At 42.2% G+C, this 21,611-nt stretch overlaps 1 protein-coding gene across 2 annotated transcripts in view; it reads right to left on the bottom strand.

Annotated features, from left to right (window-relative positions):
• The window catches only part of MAP3K21 (mitogen-activated protein kinase kinase kinase 21), a 56,962-nt gene extending 36,080 nt beyond the window's left edge, over window positions 1–20,882 (bottom strand). For both annotated transcript variants that reach the window (XM_035280583.3, XM_035280584.3), the window contains exons 1-2: window positions 19,759–20,882; window positions 4,184–4,364 (exon numbers count right to left, since the gene is read on the bottom strand). In XM_035280583.3, the coding sequence (XP_035136474.3) occupies window positions 4,184–4,364; window positions 19,759–20,575 (998 nt within the window). In that variant the 5' untranslated portion in view covers window positions 20,576–20,882. The remainder of the gene's footprint in view (window positions 1–4,183; window positions 4,365–19,758) is intronic.
• Window positions 20,883–21,611: the final 729 nt, after the last annotated feature.

Consider the following 21,611-nt stretch of genomic DNA (forward strand, 5'->3'; position numbering starts at 1 on the left):
TAATCCCAGCTACTCTGGAGGCTGAGGCAGGAGAATCTCTTGAACCTGGAGGTAGAGCTTGCAGTGAGCCGATATTATGCCATTGCACTCAAGCCTGGGTGACAAGAGCGAAACTCCGTCTCAAAAAAAAAAAAAAATTAGAAAACAATATCTAAGCGTATAAAACAGTTACCTTGTAGTACAGTAACTGTTAGAAGGAAGGGAAGAGAAGAAAATCAAGAAATATACAGTCATCAATCCCTAGCACTGCATAAAGCAATGCTTTTTGAATGAAACGTTTTTTATGGAAATATGATAAAAAGAGACTTTACAGAAATGGTGTCTACAATTCAAAGAGATGACCTGCTCTGCTCTTGCCTATCCTGATATCCTACAATGTGCTCTGTATATGAATGGGTTCTGGAGATATGCAGGGATGTTTGACCCCTTCAACTAAGCGGCTCCAGAGAGCAGTACCTTCCTAGTCCTTGTCATAATATGGTCAGCTCTCCACATCCACAGATTCAAGCAGCCATGGATGGAAAATATTCAGAAAAAAACAACAATAAAAAATAACAATACAACTTTAAAAACAATACAGAACGACAACCATTTACACCGTATTCACATTGTATTAGGTAATAATAAGTATTCTAGAGATGCTTTAACGTACATGGGAGGATGTGCACAGGCTATATGCAAACACTACGCCTTCTTATATCAGGGACTTGAGCTAATTAGAAGAGGGGAGAGGGATGCCAGGCTAGTAACAGGAAAAAACATCAGCTGAAGAGTAGGTGACGGAAAGAAGAACACATTAGATACAGTGGACCATCGGTATCTTCTGTTTTTAATGAAAATCAGATCATCCCACTTTGTAAATAAATCAATCTTGAGAGGTTACTTCTCTGGAGAGTGTATGGGGCTTAAAGACCCATATTTTGGTTAGTTTTAGCAACTTTCTTTTCCTTTTTTCTTTTTTGCTTAATTCTTGATTCTCCTCTGTTTACAATAGACAAGATTGCTATAGAGCATGACTGCACAGCATTTGTATACCTCATAATTAGTTTCTAATAAATGTATAGTTTATAATAAGATCTCGTAGTCTTAAAATACATTATTTTGTATGTAAAATTAATTTATGATGTGTTTTAATTGTTTTAGAGTCTTTAAATATAATATCTTAAAAAGATAACCAGTGTCCCTTGTGTCATTTAATATTTTCATGTTTGAAAATTACTGTAATTAAATCAATGAAAACATACTTAACAGTTTATAAAAACACATGCCCAGCCTTCACCAGTAGAGAGTCTAATTCACCAAGAGGTGAGGCTCAAGCACTTGTATTTTTCAAACTGGCCCTGAGACACTATAGAACCCCTGATACAATTGATAGTTTCTTTAGAAGATCTAAATAGAACAATTAATCATAATTTTAAATGCAGAAGATAAGCTTTAAATGTAAAGGAGTTTCATGGAACCTTTACTGACACGGGGCTCTGCCACTGACTTCATATGTGAATTTGAGGGAGCAACTTCTAGTGTATCCAAAGATCTAAAAGGAAAAACAATTTTTGTTGAGCATGCATTTGAGAGCCACACAGATCTGGGTTCTTATAAGTTTCTGGCACTTACAAGCAATGGACTCTTGGCAAGTATTTTTCCTCTCTTGTCCCTAGTTTTCTTTCTTTTCTTTTCTTTCTTTCCTTCTTTTCTTTCTCTTTCTTTCTTTCTCTCTCTCCCTCCCTCCCTCCCTCCTTCCTTTTCTTTCTCTCTGTCTCTCTTTCTTGAGACAGAGTCTTGCTCTGTCACCCAGGCTGAAGTGCAATGGAGCAATCTCAGCTCAGTGCAACCTCCGCCTCCCAGGTTCAAGTGGTTCTCCTGCCTCAGCCTTCCAAGCAGCTGGGATTACAGGTGCCTGCCACCGTAAACAGCTAATTCTTATATTTTTCAGTAGAGACAGGGTTTCACCATGTTGGTCAGGCTGGTCTCGAACTCCTAACCTCAGGTGATCCATCCACCTTGGCCTCTCAAGGTGCTGGGATTACAGGCATGAACCACTGCGCCCGGCCCCCTAGTTTTCTTTTATGAAACACAAGCAAAAAGCAAATAATAACAACAACAAAACCCCCAAACTATAACTCTAACCGTGAGACATCACTTTACACCTACAAGGATGGCCAGAATCAAAAAGTCAGATGACAAGTGACAGGGAAGATAGAGAGAAATCAGAACCCTGACACTTTACTAGTGAGAATACAAAAAAAGGTGCAGTCACTTTGGAAAACAGTCTAGTGGTTCTTCGAAAGGTTAAACACAGAATTACCATATGGCCCAGCAATCTCACTACTCCTAGAGGTACAATCAAGGAAACTGAAAACACACGTCCTCACAAAAATGTGTTCATGAATGTTTGTTATCAGTTGTATTTGCAATCACCAAAAATTGGAAACAACCCAAATGTCCATGCACAGATAAATGGATAGGTATAGAAATACTCTATTATTAAGCCACAAAAATGAAGGAAGTACTGATACATGCTGTGACATGGATGAACCTCTAATCATTAGGCTCAGTGAAAGAAGCCAGTCACAAAGGAGTATTCTAAGATTCCACTTACATAAAATGTTCAGAATAAACACATCTAAAGCTACGGAACACAGATGGGTGGTTGCCCAGGGCTGAGAGGGCAGGGAAAGTCGGGGATGATGAATAAGGGGTGACAGGTATTCTTTCTGCCATAATGAAAATGTTCTGAAATCGATTGGGGTAATGGACACACAACTTACTAATATACTAATATACAAAAACCATCCAATTGTACAATTTAAATGCATCAGTTTCATGGTACATGAATCATATCTCATCAAACCTGTTAAAATCTAAAAAAAAAAGGAATTTTAATAACACAGGATTTTATTTTGGTTTTTACATCTAACCTTTTTTAAAATTTTTCTCAACTTTCATTTTAGATATACAGAGTACATGTGCAAGTGTCACCTGGGTATGTCGAGTGACGTTGAGGTTTAGGATACAAATGATCCTATCGCCCAGGTACTAAGCATAGTACCCAAGAGTTGGTTTTCCCCCCTCCTTCCCTTCACCTTCTGTTAGTCCCCAGTGTCTATTGTTGCCATCGTTACGTCCCTGTGTACCCAATGTTAAGCTTCCACTTATAAGTGAGAACATGTGATACCTGGTTTTCTATTTCTACATTAAGTCACTTGGGATAATGGCTTTCAGCTACATCTGTGTTGCAAAGGACATGATTTTACTCTTTTTATGGCTGTGTAGTATTCCATGGGGTATATGCACCACATTTTCTTTATTAGCAGGATTTTGTGAGCATTAAATGATGGCAAGTAGTTCTAGATGCATCATAACTATTAAACAGTGTGATTTTTCTTTGTTGTTTTGTAATTGTTCACATCTTTCTAATGAGAAAAGCAGAATGGAAAGTCAAAATAACCTGGTGATCCATTTGAGGGCAGCTCCCAGTCTTCAAATAGGAGGCTTTAATCTTTAGATGAAGCAATCTATAAAATGAAGGGATTAGTCTAAATTTTTTTCTCAAACTCCTTCCAATGCTAATATTGTCTGTGAGTCACAAGGAATTAAAAGTTTATTAAAAATGTCAATTCAGGCTAGGTGGAGTGGCTCACACCTGTAATCTCAGCACTTTGGGAGGCCGAGGTGGGTGGATCACTTGAGCCTAGAAAGTCAAGACCAGCCTGGGCAACATAGTGGGATGACCCTCCCCCACAAGCTTCTCTACACACAAAACAATTTGCCAGGCATGGTAGTGCACACCTGTGGTCTTGGCTCCCCAGGAAGTAGAGGCGGGAGGGTCACATGAGCCTTGGAGGTTGAGGCTATAATGATCCATGACTGCATCAAGGAACATTCACTTTTATTCACTGGCACATCCTACAAAATCTGGGGCATTTGGTGTCAATACAAATTAACCAGTTTTAACTAATCTTATGATTTAACAAGAAAGTCCTCCTCTGAAATGGAGTCATATGACAATACAAACCTCAAATTATCCAAATTATCTGTTCTGTTGTCATTACAGTTATTTTGATCAAAACCATAAAAATTTATTCAAAAACGCCTATGCTGAGACTTACTGAATACTTTGAAACTCACTGAAATGAAGCATAGCAAGCAGTTTCTGCAGATGTTTGCAAAAGGAAAGGCTCACCTCCAGATGTCACTTCCCTTAGAAAACAAGGAAGACTTGATCACTTCGGGGGCCATCCAGGCATAGGTGCCTGCTGCGCTCATTTTGGTGGTCCTGTGCCATTCCCTCGCCAACCCAAAATCTGTAATCTTCAATGTTTTATTGCAGATGTCATCATGCTCTATCTTCTCAAGTAGCAAAACTATAGAAAAATCAAAAGTGGGACATTTGCATATTCTTTTAATTTTTCTGTCACAATTTTTCCATGGCATGTAAAATACAATCTTCACTGCAGTCGGCAGAATAAACAAGAATAAACTTGTGTTTTACCATTTTATTTACGGCACACACATTATAGCCTTCAGTGGGTTATTTGTGCTTGACGTTACAGGTTATTTTCAGATACAACTTAATGCTCTTTATAAGTAGTTCTCTTTCTGAGAAAGTAAATGATTTCTAAGAGCAAGAAACATTTCCTGAGATATCACAAGTTGGATCAGAAGTCTGTAAAAGTTTACCTGATATGAAAAAAATATATTGTTTTCTGACCTAAGTACAGAATCTTTTCTATTGAAGATAAGTGGAGAATATTAAAATTAAATGATATATTATAATAGCTCATTATTATCAAACATTAGCATACATTAGATATGCAAGGCTGGGCTCAGTGGCTCATGCCTGTAATCCCAGCACTTTGGGAGGCTGAGATGGGCAGACCACGAGGTCAAGAGATCAAGACCATCCTGTCCAACATGGTGAAACCCCATCTCTACTAAAAATACAAAAATTAGCCTGGCATGGTGGCACATGCCTGTAGTCCCAATTACTCGGGAGGCTGAAGCAGGAGAATCGCTTGAACTCAGGAGGCAGAGGTTGCAGTGAGCTGAGATCGAGCCACTGCACTCCAACCTGGCGACAGAGCAAGATTCTGTCTCAGTAAATAAATAAATAAATAAATTTTGGAAAGTGTTTATAGATTCTTTAACTTATAAAGATAATGTAGGAGAAATAACTGCTTTACTGGAGCTCAAAATATAGCAGAAATTAAACACAGAAGTCATCAGTCACTGGTTTTCCCAGTGCCAGCCTCCTGACAATGTAGAGGATGCACAAGGGCAATTCTTGGGAGTGGAGCTGATACCAGCCTCTGTCCCTGAGCTCTGGTGCAGCTCTGCAGCTACAATAAATGTGCTTTCATTCACTCCTCACCTGCAACCTCCTACCCTGCCCTTCCCAGCACCTTCAGCTCCTCTCCCTGTGGCTGATCTGCCTCTGCCTAGAACCATGTGGAAATGTTTCCTAGGTTGCCCATGAGGCTCTAATGCAGCTGGAAGCTGCCACCCTATGCTCTAGCTAATCCTTCTATAGAGAGCGGAGAGGATATCTGGTTTGTAGAAGATAATCATAAAGAGGGTCATTTTTTACTAATGTTAGTTTTAGGAATAATTAACACTTCTGAGTATATTCCACTTGTCAGGTGAGGTTATAGGTATTTTGGTTACATAAGCCATACCACAATGCCATAGGTAGATACTATTATCTCTTCTTCATACATAAAGGCACTGAGGAACAGAGATGTTGAGTAATCTGTCTAGGGTCACACAGCTAAGGAGCAGTGAAGCTCAAGCAGTTTGACTCCAGAGCCTATGGTCCTAACCACTATGTACACACTTACTTGACAGCTTGTACTAATTTTTTTACAAGATCTTTCTTTATCCTTTGGAAATCTCCACTGAGGTACCCATTCTCCTCCCTTTTGATTTTCTGTCATTGGTCAATTATTAACTGAACTAAATAGAGGCAGTGGAGAGTGGTGATGAACTGCATGTTTTCTAGGGCCAAGCTGCCTGGTTTGGATCTCGTGTGCAGAATTCTGCTTCTTTGCCTGTCTTGTGAATTACGATAGTACCTACATCAGAAGATTGCAGGGAAGAGTAAAGGAATATATGTAAAGTGCTTAGAACGGTAGCTGAGGCGTGGTAAGCACTCTGTAAGAGTTACACACACACACACACACACACACACACACACACTTTTATCAATGGCTTAAAAAGAATTTTTACCAAGTCTTCAAAATCACTTTCATGAACCTCAGGAAATCCTGCCTCTTTTTCAAGGCTTGAGATTTCACAATGGATGTGCATTTTGATTGCATTGTATTGTCAAACATTTACAATATCAGGCAGTCATAGGAGTTATGACATTGGAGAGAACCCAACTGGAGGGAACCAATGCTAGGTTTAAACATGGAAGGTTATTTGAGTCGGGACTTATTAAATAAGTAACTGATACTGAATAAATATTGTTGTGTTGTAACTTTTTTTCCCTTGTCATCTTGTAACTGAAATCTATTCTATTCTTATTCCATTGTAGATACAAAGAATCCAATTTAGGATGGTTATTTCCCCATGGTACACAGTGGCTAAATAGTAAGGCCAAAATGCTACCATTTTTCCTACTCTTAATGCTATACTACATAGGGAAGGATGGAGGAAAGGAAAGTGAGAGAGGCAAGGAAGAGGGAAATCAGAGACCCACTTCCCTTTGAAATAAACTTTCATTCTTTCTATCCATCTATACAGTCCCAATTTTCAAGGGCCAGCTTCCTAGAAAAACCCCCTTAAGCATCTCACAAAATTGCGAACGATTTTATCTTCCTTCTCATTTGCTACCCACATATGACATTATTTTATCAGTTATTGTTTTACCTAAGACTTCTCTACCTAAGTTATGTACAAGCTACTTAATCTCAGGAACTATATTTTATAGCACTCTGTGAATCCTCCATATCGCCTAACACAGTGCCTTGTATATCACAATGTTTAATGGAATATCTTTTATTAACGATAATTATCACTGATGCAAATAATGAGAATATTGCCCACCACTTACCAACCCTCTGCTATGCAGAGTTGTTTCCACACATTTAATATTTCATTTGATCGTGACACTAGTCTATGAGGCGGGAATATAATCTCCAGCTCAGAGCCTAGGAATGTTATCCAAGATCAAAGGGCTAAAATACAGAGCTGGAGTTCATCCCCAGCCCTCTTCTGTGCTGCTCATAAAGCTATTGGTTATAAGAAGAGGGCAAAGCAACCAGAAATCTCATTTTGTGAGATTAATTTTTGAATGTTCCATCCACATCAGCTAAAGTCATATTTATTTCTCAGTCCGTATTCTCTATGAATATAAAGAAAAGTAAACACCTACAGAAAAAGAGATTTAGGCCCCCAGTCCTTTAAACCCCATGTACTTCAACCGCAGAAAGAAGCCGAAACAAACAAACAAACAAGCATACAAAAACAGGTAAATTAATTAGCTTTTCATCAGGTGCATTATGCTTTCCTTCTAGAAATGCCATTAATTTCACCTTTAAACAATAATTGTTCCTACCACCAAAAATACCCCAAATTCATGATCAAAATGGCTTGCAGTTCTATAAAACTTTGTTCCTCAAAGCACTTTTCTACACATTACCTCCACATTCTTACAAACCTCTATACAGGAAGACTTGAGAAAGGACTGATGAAAACAGGCCTCAAAACACTTCCTTGCCTCCTGACCCACACCCAAGTCCCCAAGTGAGGGCTGGCAGCCCTTGCGATACCAAGCCCAAAGAAAGGTCTAAAATAGTGAAAACAGAGTCAAAAGTGAGAACTAAAAACCAAACATTAACAAACTTAATTCCCAAATAACTGTGATAGCAGCATCTATTTGCAGACTTGGTTCTGACAGTTTCCGAATACCAGCCCCCATTCCCCAGGTCCAAAGTTTTCACTGGAACCAACACCTCCACACCACACTGTGGGCTCACAGAAAACAAGTTAAAATCACACTCCAAATGTCAACCCTTTAGGGTTCCATGAAAGGCCCATTGTTTTGGATTCCATTTCAGAGGTGTTCAGCAGAATTCCTGAAATTCCTTATCTTTTGGGCAATGTGACCGAAACCAAAATAGCCCGTCTCACAACAGGCAATATAATGGGGCGCACTGCCAGGTTTCTGCCTGAAGACACATGGTTGCAGTCAGTTTCCGCTTCCTGTCATTCACGCAGGAAGAACCACAGTACACTATCCAGCCACCACGGATTTTCATGTACAAACCAGGCAAATCAACTTTTTGGCCACAGGAATGGTAAATTCTTGTGAGTATCCTAGCAACAACTGTTAGAGCACCTTTTTGAGTGACTTCAGCAAAGATTTTTGACCCTCGTTAGCCCCATTCTTTAACAATTGGCCTTTACAACCTTGTACTTAGCCTACTTATTCAACCATGAGGCATTGAATTTTTTCAGCTCCTGTGAAGTTTTCACATTGGTATTTTCAGAATTATTGTATATAATGTATATATTTTTTTAAAAGCAATCACTATGTCCTCCCTGTTCTCAACATTGATGGGATCCCTGTGTCCAAATTCCATTTAAGGAGTCAAATGAGTTTCAATTAATCTTTAACTGTTAATATAGTATCCAAAAAAAGTCAACAGCAAGAAAACAAGTTGAGAAAAGCAATAATGTAAAAGAACATACTAACAAAAAACTTTATGAAACTTTATATATTTCAACTTTGAGAACAATCCACAATTCCTATGGAATGAATGATAACTTCCTAATTTTACCATATAGCGTTGAATGTTTCTCATACTTCTTTCCACCCATTCCCCAGCAGTACCTGTTCCCCTTCACCCTAGCGCCATCTGCCCTCCCCCTTCCCCGACCCCCACCTCGGACACATACCCCATTCACTATCCAGCCTGTGGAGTAAAGCCCACACTTTCATTTTGGCCTTTGTTCCTTCTCAATCTCAATCTAAATGATCTTTCTAGCTCTCTTTTGTACTCTCCTGAATGAACCCTATATTCCAACAATTCCATGTGCCATTTCCAAAAACTACAGCATTGCCTTTTTCTGTCTCCCTGAGCCTCCTTATGGAATGGAATGCCTTTCTCTTCTGCCCTCTATAAAACTCACACTTCCTTCTGCACCTCCCATTCCATCTGGGCACCAGAACTGATCCCTTAGTCCAGACCACCATGGCATTAACTGTGAAACCATTTACAAGCACACTGACCTTTGGAATCTCAACACTTCCTGCTCCAATATTAGATGAGTCTATAAGCAACATCTTCCCATTGCCTTTTGCCTAACCTCAGCTATTTCTCTGCATTCTAATACACTTAGACTGTACCTTTCCCATTACACTTAAATCCTGCGTTATCTTCCATGTTACAGTCTCATTTTCTTAAATTGAAAGCAGCTTGAGAATGGAATTTGTGCCTAATTAATTTTTTTAATACTGCACAGCAACTGGCATTTTAATATGCTCAAGTGTTGGTTGAATGAATGAGAAAATTAATAATGAATACTCTTAGGGGAAGAATGAATATGAAGGAGATGAATTATTATAAGCTTTTTCTTTCATGTTAAGTCAGCTGCTAATTACAGAAAACCAACTCAGCTCTACCCTCCTAAAAAAGTATTAGGATCCTGGACAGTTAAGAAACTAAGACCGTTGGCCAGATGCGGTCGGTGGCTTAGGCCTATAATCTCAGGTCTTTGGGAGGCTGGTGGAGGAAGATTGCTTGAGCCCAGGAGTTCAAGACCAGTTTGGGCAATACAGCGAGACCCAATCCCTACAAAAGAATTTAAAAATTGGCTGGGCGTCATGGCACTCGCCTATAGTCCCAACTATTTGGGTAGCTGAGGTAGGAGTGCGACATGAGCTCAGGAGGTTAAAGCTGTCATGAGCTATAACTGCACCACTGCACTCCAGCCTGGGCCGCAGAGCAAGACCCTGTCTCAAAAAAAAAGAAGAAGAAGAAATGAAGATTGTTTTAGAAATAATTATAGCAAAACAATTATTTGAATATTGATCTATCACTGGCATTTGATACAGTTGATCATTCTTCCCTGAAATACTTTATTCACTGGTCTCCACACTCCTGATTTTCCCCTTTGCTTCTAGTTATTCCTGGGTCCTCCCCATCTCCCTGACCTCTAAAGACTGGAGACTACCCAGGACTCAGTCCTTGGACAGCTGTCTAGTTTGAAATAAGTTAGACTGGCTCCCCAGATAATCGCAGCCAATCTCAGGCCTTTACATACTTTCTCATGCTGATGACTCTCACAGTCACATTTCCAACCTGGTTCCCCTTCAACTAATTTCTAAACTGCTGCCAGTATAGTCCTGTTAATGTATAAATCAGACCACAGTTCTCCTCTCTTCAAAACCTTCTTGTGTCATAGCAAAAGTCAAAGACTGTAGGGCCCCCAAGACTGCACCGTGTGAGGCATCCCTGCTTCTCCCTCATGTCCTGCTGTTCTGCCCACTTTCACTTTACTCCCAGCACACTGGCCTCCTGTTTGAGAAATCCTGCAATTTCTGTTCCCTCTAACAAGCATGTGCTTTCCCAGATGACGCACTTCCTCACCTGCTTAGATTCTGCTGAAAATCCATCTTTTCTGCAAGACTTTGCTTAGACATACAGTCTTCAACTGTTCACCTCAATATTTCCATCCTTCCTTGCAACGTTAGTGTTTATGCTGAGCACTTACTGCTCTCCAAGATACTACATATTTTATTATTTATTTTGCTTAATGTCTGTCTCATTCACTCAAATACAAGATTCTTTTTTTTTTTTTTTTTTTTTTTTTTGAGACGGAGTTTCGCTCTTGTTACTCAGGCTGGAGTGCAATGGCACGATCTCGGTTCACCGCAACCTCCGCCTCCTGGGTTCAGGCAATTCTCCTGCCTCAGCCTCCTGAGTAGCTGGGATTACAGGCACGCGCCACCGTGCCCAGCTAATTTTTTGTATTTTTAGTAGAGATGGGGTTTCACCATGTTGACCAGGATGGTCCTGATCTGTTGACCTCGTGATCCACCCGCCTCGGCCTCCCAAAGTGCTGGGATTACAGGCTTGAGCCACCGCGTCCAGCCCCTAGATTCTTAAGGGAGGAATTTGTGTCTCCTAGGCACTCAACATGATCAATAAGTAACTGTTGTATAAATGAACGAGCTAGCATGCTAAATACAAGGCAGACTTCTATAAAGAAAAAACAGATGTGGTAAGCTAAAACAAAACTTTACACTGCTCATATACTGAAACAAAATCTATCTATCTTTCATGGGTCAAGCCTTTTCATGGACACAGAAAACTCAGTTTTAATGAGAAAACTACTTACATTTCATTGTATGCAAAGTCTAGCTCTAAATTTCTATCATGTTAGTATTTTAACAGTCAAGGTACATAACAAAGCAAACTAAGGCAGAAATCTTCCATAATATTCTACATTAATATATTAGTAGAAATGTAACATATTTAATACAACTGGATGCAATATTTGCAGAAAACCTGAAACAAAATAAACCACATAAAATCACATGAAGCCAAACCTTCAGAAGTAATAATGCAAACATCTTATATGCCATCAAGATACTTTCTGAAATGGCATGTGATTTGTTGTTTTTCCAATAGCTTAAAAAATGCACAAACTAGCAATGAACCTGGTAGTGAAACAGTTACAAGAGCAATTAAATACGTTATGCCTCCGCCTTGACCCTACTTATCAACCCAAGTTAGAAGCAGGCCTGCCAAGCGTACAGATCTCAGCGCGCCTACAGGGAACAAGGCTCAGAACTGTTTCCTTATACAGCAGGCTGCTGGGGATCACCCAAGTTAGCCAAATTAAAAGGACCCTCACCTTCAACCAAGACGGACAAATACCTGATTCAGTGACATCTGATTTTGCAGAACGAATAAAAATCATAATGTTATTAGGCTAAAAAGAGTTGTGGAAAATGTTTAGGTATCAATGAGTTCACACACAAACAACATTAGGAAATATTTAAAGCATAAATATTTTAAATTTAAAACACTTTATAGTGTTTCTAAGTAAAATATCAAAATAAATATACACAATAACTTGCATTTAGATTTTGTCTTACGGGTTATTAAATTCTTTGACATATATGAGGAATTGGCAAATTAGAGCCCACAGGCTAAATCTGCACAATGCCTCTTTTGTAAATAAAGTTTTATTGGAATACTGCCACATTCATTTGTTTACATATTGTCAAGGATTTTTTTGGCTACAACAGCAGAATTACATAGTTGCAAACAGAGACCATGTGGACTGCAAAACCAAAAAGATTTACTATCTGGCCTTTTAAAGGACAAATTTGCTGACCCCAGCCATACACTATCTCACTTAATCCTCACGTCACCATATTCAGAAAGCTAGTGGAGTCAGACAGCTCAAACCTACTACCTCAATAACACTATTTGCCCAACGTGAAAGAAACAAATAGTCTGAGACGTTCCTCTTCCCGGAGCTGTATGTCAGAATACATCAGGCATACTCTCATCTGGCTCCTGCTATGACTCACCATACATTTATCAGCAGGTAGCTAATTTGATTTGGATATAGTCTGTAGCCATGGAGGAATTTCTATATCAACCCCGATAACACATAAGAAGGAATCCACAAATCTGGACCTTCAAACTGTGGTTTTCAAACTTTGCTGTGTATCAGAATCATCTGGAATATTCAAAGAAAAAATATTGCTTCATCATAAAGATAGATTAATGGATACATAAGGGTTAAATCTACGTTAAAGCAAATTAGTACAACATGAATGGAAGGATCTAGGCAATGGGATTATAAGTGACATAATTTTTGTAAGTGAATAGTTTTAAGTGAATTTTTTTTTTTTTTTTTTTTGGACGGCGTCTTGCTCTGTCACCCAGGCTGGAGTGCAGTGGCATGATTTCAGCTCACTGCAATCTCCACCTCCTCGGTTCAAGCAATTCTCCTGCCTCAGCCTCTGGAGTAGTTGAGATTACAGGCACCCACCACCATGCCTCGCTAATTTTTGTGTTTTTAGTAGAGATGGGGTTTCATCATGTTGGCCAGCTAGGCTGGTCTCGAACTCCTGACCTCAGATGATCCACCCACCTTAGCCTCCGAAAATATTGGGATGACAGGGGCGAGTCACCACACCTAGCCTTAAGTGAAAAAAAAAAAAAAAGTGTGTCATTCTGTATCAACAGAACTAATCATTTAGCCTAGAGGTTCTCAAAGTATGGCTCTAGGGATCCCTGGGGTTCCCTAAGATGGTGACAGTATGAATGCAGAAGCAGATATGACCATTCATCTGTCTTCTCTCAAACTCTGGCATTAAAGTGAGCTTCACAAGTGCAAAGAAATGCTACCATCTTGATTAAATTTGTTTTGGAAAATATGGAGGTGTTCCCATTACAAATCCTATGTTAAGATGTAATAGGTCTATTGTTATATTCATATTATTAGACATTTTTTAAATTTATTATTTTAAATTTCTAGTATGATAAATATCAATTGCTACAAACCAAAGCCCTTTGGGAGTCCTGAAAGCAAATATTTGAGAATGGTTAATCTAGGCAATATGTAGAGACAATAAAAGTGCAAGTTCAGGATCAGAGGTCCCAGATTCGATTCTCAGCACTACCCTCTCAGGGGCTGAATGACTTCCATTAAGTCAATTGATCATTAGGTTCTTTTTATTTTAATGTGTAAAATGGGGATATTTAGAGTGCCCACTTCAAAAGGTTGTAGTGACAAATAAATGAGGATAAATTCTAATTAGTGCTCAGGATCTAGTATGCCCTAAATAAGTGTTAACAACAAATCCTGTTACTATTAGGTTGGTGCACAAGTAATTGTGTCTTTTGCAATTATTAATACTATTGTTTAGTTAAAAGCACTTAACATGAAGCAGTATTTGGAGAAGATAAATTTTTAAAACTAAATTCACACTGCCTAGGGGCAACTGTACAAATTTAAGTTTTAGGCTCCAAAATAAAACCATCACAGCTCTCCCAGGCCCCCCAGAAAACCTTCTGCCCATTAAAATTCCTTCATTGGGGTGCTTCTACTTTTCAGGAGCCCCAGATTAGCTCAACAGGTTTGGGGCCAGTCACGAACATCTGGAGTTAAAAACATCAGCCCGATATGGTAAAGCTAGTCAATATTTTCTAATTCTGGAGGGAGTTAGAAACCAGAGAGAAAAAGGGGTCTAAAATAACTCACTAAACAAACTGTGATGCTCAAACCAGGCTGGGTTGTAAATGATAAACAATGTTGGTCAAACCCAAGTCTAAGTAAATTATTTTAGTTTTTATTATTGTCGTTCTGACAATCTACAATAGTACAGTCATAAAGCAGATGATCCCCAGCTTATATTTTTCTCTGGGCAGATGTGTCTTCTAGCAGCAGACACTCCTCCTCAATAACCATCAATGACTCTCCCTTGCCTCTTAAATAGTCCACATGTCTTAGCATGGCATCCATGGCACTCACTGCCTGACCACATGCTAAATGTGTTTCCTTCCCAAAAAAACCTTTTCTCCACTTTTCAGCCTAGTTATGCCTACCTACTCATTGTTCCCTGAAAAATCCATCTGTTTTTATTCCAGTATTACCTAACTGCCTTTAATGGGTTACGAAACATTAAACAGATTTTCCCTACAGAACTTTTGTCAAATCTCCCAAGAAATGAATACAGTATCAGAAATCAAGACATTCAGGCTCAGTGAAGTTATATAACTTGGTCAAGGTCACAGAGCTAGTAAATGATGACACTGATATTCAAATCCAGATCTGATGGGCTTTAAAGTCAATGCTAGAGCCAGAAGTGGTGGCGCTTACATGTAATCCCAGCACTCTAGAAGGCTGAGGAGGAAGGATGATGGCTTGAGTCCGGGAGTTTAAGACCAGCCTGGGCTATACAGCAAGACCTTGTATTACAAAGAAAAAAAATGCCAATGCTCTTTCCCTTAGCTGCACTATTCTGGTGAAGTTTAACGCTTTAATGCTAGTGTGAGAAGGCAGGGTTTACAAACGACCTTCCTAAATCAGTAGATACTTTTCTGTCTCCTTTACCCTGCTTTGATATCATTGATAATGGTCACAAAACTATCAAATATGGATAGTTTGCATAATTCAGATGTGACCAGCTATACCTCTCACAACTACAAAAAATAAGACATGGCCTATTTTTTTGTAATTTTAATTTTTGTAGTCCAGGGTCTCACTGTGTTCCCCAAGCTGGTCTCGAATTCCTGGGCTCAAGTGATCCTCCCACCTTGGCTTCCCAAAGTGTCAGGATTATAGGTATGAGCCACCATGCCTGGTCAGCTACTTATTTTTTTTAATATGCAAGAATGAAAATGATGGGGGAAGATGTGGTGACTCTTTTGTGATTGCTATTCTTCTAAAAGTCTAACCTTCTGCTAACCTTGTGTCAAAGCAGATGTCGATCTCAATTACTACTGAGACATCTGGACTGACTTCTCTGTGCCTCCTGAAACCGGAAGCAGCTATAGCATGAAGCCAGGTGTCCTGAGTAAAAGAACAGAGGAGAGTAGGGGACTTATGTCCTGTAACTGATAATAGTGTCATTAACAGCTTCCCCAAATCACTCTGATGAACTATTTAAACATCTGATTTGAAGATTACATTTTCCATAATTTTCTCAGATAGTTCCTTTATTTACACAGTACTAATGAAAAAGGCTAAAACAAAATATTTATATTCCTTTTGCCATTTGTCATAGGAAGAGCTCCAAATGGCATTTCATGGTATTTATATGCAACTATTGTAGATGTAGTTGTAAATAATACTGTAGATAGACAATAATTATTCCCAAAAGGCTAACAACAATTGAAATAATAGATGCTTAATCATTGACAGAAAAAGTATAAAAGTAGCTACCATAATTTGTGGCTCAGTTTCCCATGGAAAGTTTATTTTCTCTTAAGAAAAAAAAAATAGAACACAAGAAGCAATATCACAAAAAGAAAAAAGAAACCACAAATGATGCCACATAATGTTATTTCAATCCTGCACTTTTGCAGTTTGATAAATACAACTCTTAAACGAAATTCTAATAATTCAAACCCTCCTTAGTCATTCTTATATTCCAGTATTTCATCTTCACGGCCCGCTGGGAACCTCCCTGCAAAATACTTCCAGTGCTGCCACTCTGGGCAGAGTCGGTGCCTCCTCTCATATAGACAAACTTGACAGCCATCACTTGAGCACACGCAGTTCCTTCTTCACAGAAGCCAGTGCCATCACTCAGAGTGAACCGTCCACGTGCACAGCAGAAGGAGGCCTACTAGGCCTGCTCCACACATGCCTCTCCTCACCCCACTTTTCCTCACCCCTCCGATATGTAAGGCTCGTTTTTGCTTCCTCTTTCCTTCGCCTGGATCTTTGCTTGACTAATCTGTGGCCTTTCCTTGGAATGCCTTCCCCGGAGTATCTCGAGTGAAACAGCACCCCCATCCCCCACTGCACTACTCTCCTTCCCTCACCATGCTTAAGTTTCTTGACAGCACTTACTAATCTATTTGTGAGTAAGTGATTGCCATCTGTCTTCCCCGTCAGACTAAGCTCTATGATGGCAAAAATGCTGTCATTGCTGTCTGGCTTGCCATGTGTCCCTGGAGCCCAGAAGTGACTGCCACAGGGTGGCCATTCCCAAAGTGTTAAATGAGTTCCAGCTCTCCACGATGTTTCTCTCTTCCGCAAATGCATACAACCCTGGCGATTTTCAGAGTAACCCAAAGTTGCCTTCTATTGTTCTCTGGGGGGTGCATATAGGTAGACTTACATAAAGTATTTTCTACTTACTTTGAATCCAGGGTGGAGTTACAAGGCCTAGTATTTATTTATAACAAATGATGCTTAAAGCTTGCTAACTTGGCCTAACTTTCAATCTGTTGCTATCTGTTAGAAAGGGGACAAAGTTGTTTATATCATTCACAACATATCAGCTGCTATCTAGACATAAACATTCCCTCACAAGATATGAGCAAACTTAAGAAGATCTACTAGAAAAGATAAAAGAAAATCTGTCAAGAGTAACATATTCTCTAGACAAATTTAAACGTTTGTTTAAAACAGTAATTTCCACTGAATTGGCTCCAAGTAGTCTTCTACTGGCTCTTCGGTACATGAGTACACTACAGAGTGAAAACAAAATTCAATATTGATTTTTAAAACCTTGTTTACATTATCACTAACTCACTACCACCATTAGCAAATATCCAATAAAGTCAAACAAAACATACTGCAGTAGAGTATCTGTTATACTCAAAAGTCTAAACAAGAAGCTATAGCTCCATATAGCAGAAGAAAATTTCAAATTTGCATTTATTCACGGATAAAGGCCGTGTGTGAGGTACTATGGTTTGCACATTTTAGACTCCAGTGGAACTTTTCATTTTATAGCAATTAAATAACTATAATAAAGGTCATATTGTAACAAATACTTGGCCAGGCTAGTGACTAGCTAATTAAGTCTTTTATAAGAGTGCAACAATTTAAAGCAAAGGGAATCTTGCCTGACAATTATAGACGTTAAAATATTCCAGGAAGTTTGGCAATTTATTCTGAGAATTAAAAGTCTTCCAAAAACTAAGTAGCAGCTTGTAATCACCTTCAGATTATGTAATATCTACTGTATACAAAGTAGTCTATACTCCACTATACAAGTTTTTCTGGTGTCAATAAAAACTGTTCAGCCATAGTTATTATTCCAGGGTCATGCTATTTTTTTTTTTTTGCCATTTAATAATATTAGTACTTTAAACATTTATATTTTATAAAAGTTTAAGAGAGTTTACTATTTGCAATAATGGCTATGGATTGTTGATTGGTCTGTAAATCCTATGGATTGTTAGCCTAAGGATCAGTATAACCTAAGTGTTTGCTTGTGTTGATGATTTGGATACATTTGCAGAATGTTGGGTTCTGTGTTGTCACAGAGTTGCTGCAATTGCCAAGAGGCAGGAGAAGGAATGAATTGTGCTGTTGATGTCCTTAAAATACCTGGTTCCGCAGAAAACTCCCAGCAGACACAGGCTTTCAGGACACCACTGGAAAGAGGGCTTATGGGACACATGGACAGGTTAGCCATCCCATGGCAGCACCTGGTCAAGTATATTTTAGGAAATTCCTATATATATTTAGGGGAAAAAAAACTCTGTTTTTACTGTAACACAGTTCAAAAGCAAGCAATGCTAGAGTCCTCCTGTGGCCTCTCAGAGTACTAAGAATACACCACTACCACTACCACAACCACTAACAACGTGTTTTGTTAGCCTCTGCTCTCATCACCTAAGCAGATGCTATCTAAATTATAGAGGGACTTGGAGGGAAGGAGGATGGTGAAATAAAACCTAGAAGTATTCAGTGCTTAGCTATAACATTCCAGTTATTTAAAATTCCCAGTGAAAATGCTATATTAGTAATTTTCAAGTACATTTCTTCTTGTCACTCTTCTTTAGGGACAATGTTTTCACTTGAGCTAGCTCCTGTCCTAGCAGGTTGCACAGGATTGAAAGACCTACAGCTCTTGCAGGCCAATGCCAGTTCTGGCTGCATCCTTTAACCTTTCACAGGATTTCATCTCATTTTGAGAATATGAAGCAATCTTTAATATTAAAGAACCAACATCAAACAGCAATTCTATAGACTCTTTCATACAGCAAAGTTTAATAGAATTTGCATTTAAGTCATTTGTCAGTTCTTTAGTGACATCTGGAAAATCCACCCTGATTTATAAACAAAGTCAATGACACCAGCCAGGTCTTCAGGATTTCAAATACTTGTGCAAGGACAATACACTCGTTATTAACCCAAAAGTGCATTACAGTGCACATCAGTGCCTCTTGTCTGGAGAAAAGAAGCCATTGAACCAACAATAAAATCAGAACGACACTTTTTTTTTTTTTTTTTTTTTGAGACAGAGTCTTGCTCTATCCCCCAGTGCAGTGGCTTAGATCTCGGCTCACTTCAACTTCCGCCTCCCAGGATCAAGTGATTTTCATGCCTCAGCCTCCCGAGTAGCTGGGATTACAGGCACCTGCCACCAGGCCCAGCTAAATTTTGTATTTTTAGTAGAGATGGGGTTTCACCATGTTGGCCAGACTGGTCTCGAACTCCTGACCTCAGGTGATCCCCCCTTCTCGGTCTCCCAAAGAGTTGGGATTACAGGCGTGAGCCACAACACCCTGCCTATAGAGAGACATTTGAATGAAAAAAGTCTCTGGAAAAAGTAAGGGACGTAAAGTCACATTTAGAATAGGCGAACAGCACCCTCAATACCGCACTTGTAAAGTTGACGCCCTCGAGTGCATTCGGGGACTTCAGTGAAGGCCACTGGGAGAGGAAGGTTCCACATAATCTGCAGAAGGTCTCGGTTTGCAAAGTCCTACCCAGATGAATCACCTCTAGTATTGAGAGGCCAAACTGCCCCCTGAGGTTTCTAGGAGATCCAGGTATTTTACAAATGTTTCATCTACAAGAAGTCTGGCCTGAGTTTTTTTAAAAAGCTTTCAAAGACAAGTCAAGGTTAAGAGTGTCACCAGCCGCAAAGCAACTAAGAAGGACTAGCTGGACCTCCAAGCCCTGACGGCCTGGGCATAAGGTGTGGCTGGCCTAAGGCTGACCCCGGCCTCTCTCCACCTGGTACTATGTCCTGCGGAGCCCGCCCTGGGCTGGGGGGGAGGTCGTCTTCCCTCACCGCCCCACCCCGGCCCCACTTACTGTTGCTGGACTTGAGGTCCCGGTGCAGAATGGGCACGAAGGCCTCCTCGTGCAGGTAGAGCATGCCCCGCGCTATCTGCACGGCCCAGTTGACCAGCACGTGCGGAGGGATGCGGCGCGCGCGGCGGGGCCCCGGTGAGTGCGGGTCCGGGGCGGCGTTGGCCGCGGCCAGCGCGCGGTTGAGCGCTCCACCGCGGGCGAACTCCAGCACTAGGCAGAGGTGCGGCTGCTGCAGGCACACGCCGCGCAGCTCGATGATGTTGGGGTGCCGCAGCATGGCGAAGAGCCGAGCCTCTCGCCGCACGCTCTCGGCCGCCGCCGCCGCGTCCTGCTCCGGGTCCCGGCGCGCCGCCTTCACCGCCACCTCCTGGCCCTGCCAGGTGGCGCGGTACACCTGCCCGAAGCCCCCAGCGCCGATGAGCTCCTTCAGCTCCAGCCGCTCGAAGTCCACTTGCACCGGGGAGCCGGGCCGCGGGGGGGGCGGCGCGGGCGGGGGCGCGGGGCTGGCAGCGGGGCTGCAGGGAGCCACGTAGTTGGCGGGGAAGATGCCGAGGCGCCGCCGCACCTGGCCGGCCCACCAGCCCTCGTCGCCCGACACCGCAGCGTCCTGCGACAGCACCTCCACCAGCTGGCCGCGCCGCAGGCTCAGCTCGTCCTCGCCGCGCGCCTCGTAGTCATAGAGTGCGGCCCACAGCCCCGCGCCCGCCGAGGCCGAGCCTCCCGAGGAGTTGGACGACGAGGACGCGGAGCCGCCGCGGGCTCCCCGGGCCGAGGACACCGGGGTGTCGGCTGCTCCCTCGGCGCCCGGCAAAGCCATGAGGGGCAGCTGTGCGGGGAGGGCGGAGCGGGAGGCCGGGCTCAGCCTCCCGGGTGGCCGCGGGCGCGCATCGTCCGGCGGGGTGGCCGTCGGCACCGGGAGAAGGAGAGGGAGAAGGAATCACGATCGGTGACGCCGGCGATCAAGGGCTCGTTGCCCAAAGGGGCGAGCCTCGGCCCCCGTTCCCGCCCAGCCGTCTCTGCTGGTGCAGCAGTCCCCGCAGCAGCGGGCGATATCCCACCATGGTCGTTCCCTCGGCCTGCGGCCCGCCCGCCTCGCGCTCCCTAGCCCAAGCTTGGGAAGCTCCACCCTACCCCCCGCACCAGGGCCTCCCCGCCCCTCCGGGTTCATTACACACACCCCCGGGCCCGCCCCCTGGACCAGTCCCCAGGGCCTTCCCGCCCCTCCCCAGCCGCCCCGCCCTCTCCAGGTTCATTCCGCCCTCCGTGACCCGTTCCCAGCGCCCGCCTTATGGACTCGCCCTTCTGGGTTCGCCCCACCCTTCCCCCCAACCCCACCAGCCCGCCCCGCCCACGGCAGGTTCACTTCCCTTTTCTCTGCCTGTCCCCAGAGCCTCGTCCCGCCCCTGGCGTCCGGGCCCGTCCCCATCCACCTTAGGCCGGTCCCGCCTCCTGGGCCCGCCTTGCTGGTCCCCGCCCCCGCAGCAGGTGCTCCGGAGCAATGGTGAGCCGCGCCCACGTGGTCTGGGAGGCGGGGTCGGCCGTCGTCCGCTATAAATTTTCGGGAAAGTTTAAATTAAGCTAAAGGTAAGGCTGAGGGAGTGGACGCTTCTCCAAGAGGCGGTGGGAGAGGGTGGAGAAGATCTGGGGCCTTAGGGTGTGGCGGGGGAGAGAGAGAGAGTTACAGTTCTGGGAGTGACAGGAAATCCCAGAACAAGCTGCAGGAGAAATTGTACGGTGCCAGACCTGGGCCAGCGCATGAGGCACATCACCAGGCTAAGTGCGTTTGAGCCAGCGTGCATTCGGAACTGACTAGGTTACAGATCGCAGCGCAGAGTGACCTGTGGTCAGTATAA

This window comes from Callithrix jacchus, chromosome 19 (genome assembly GCF_049354715.1).
Source record: "Callithrix jacchus isolate 240 chromosome 19, calJac240_pri, whole genome shotgun sequence".
Taxonomy (NCBI): domain Eukaryota; kingdom Metazoa; phylum Chordata; class Mammalia; order Primates; family Cebidae; genus Callithrix; species Callithrix jacchus.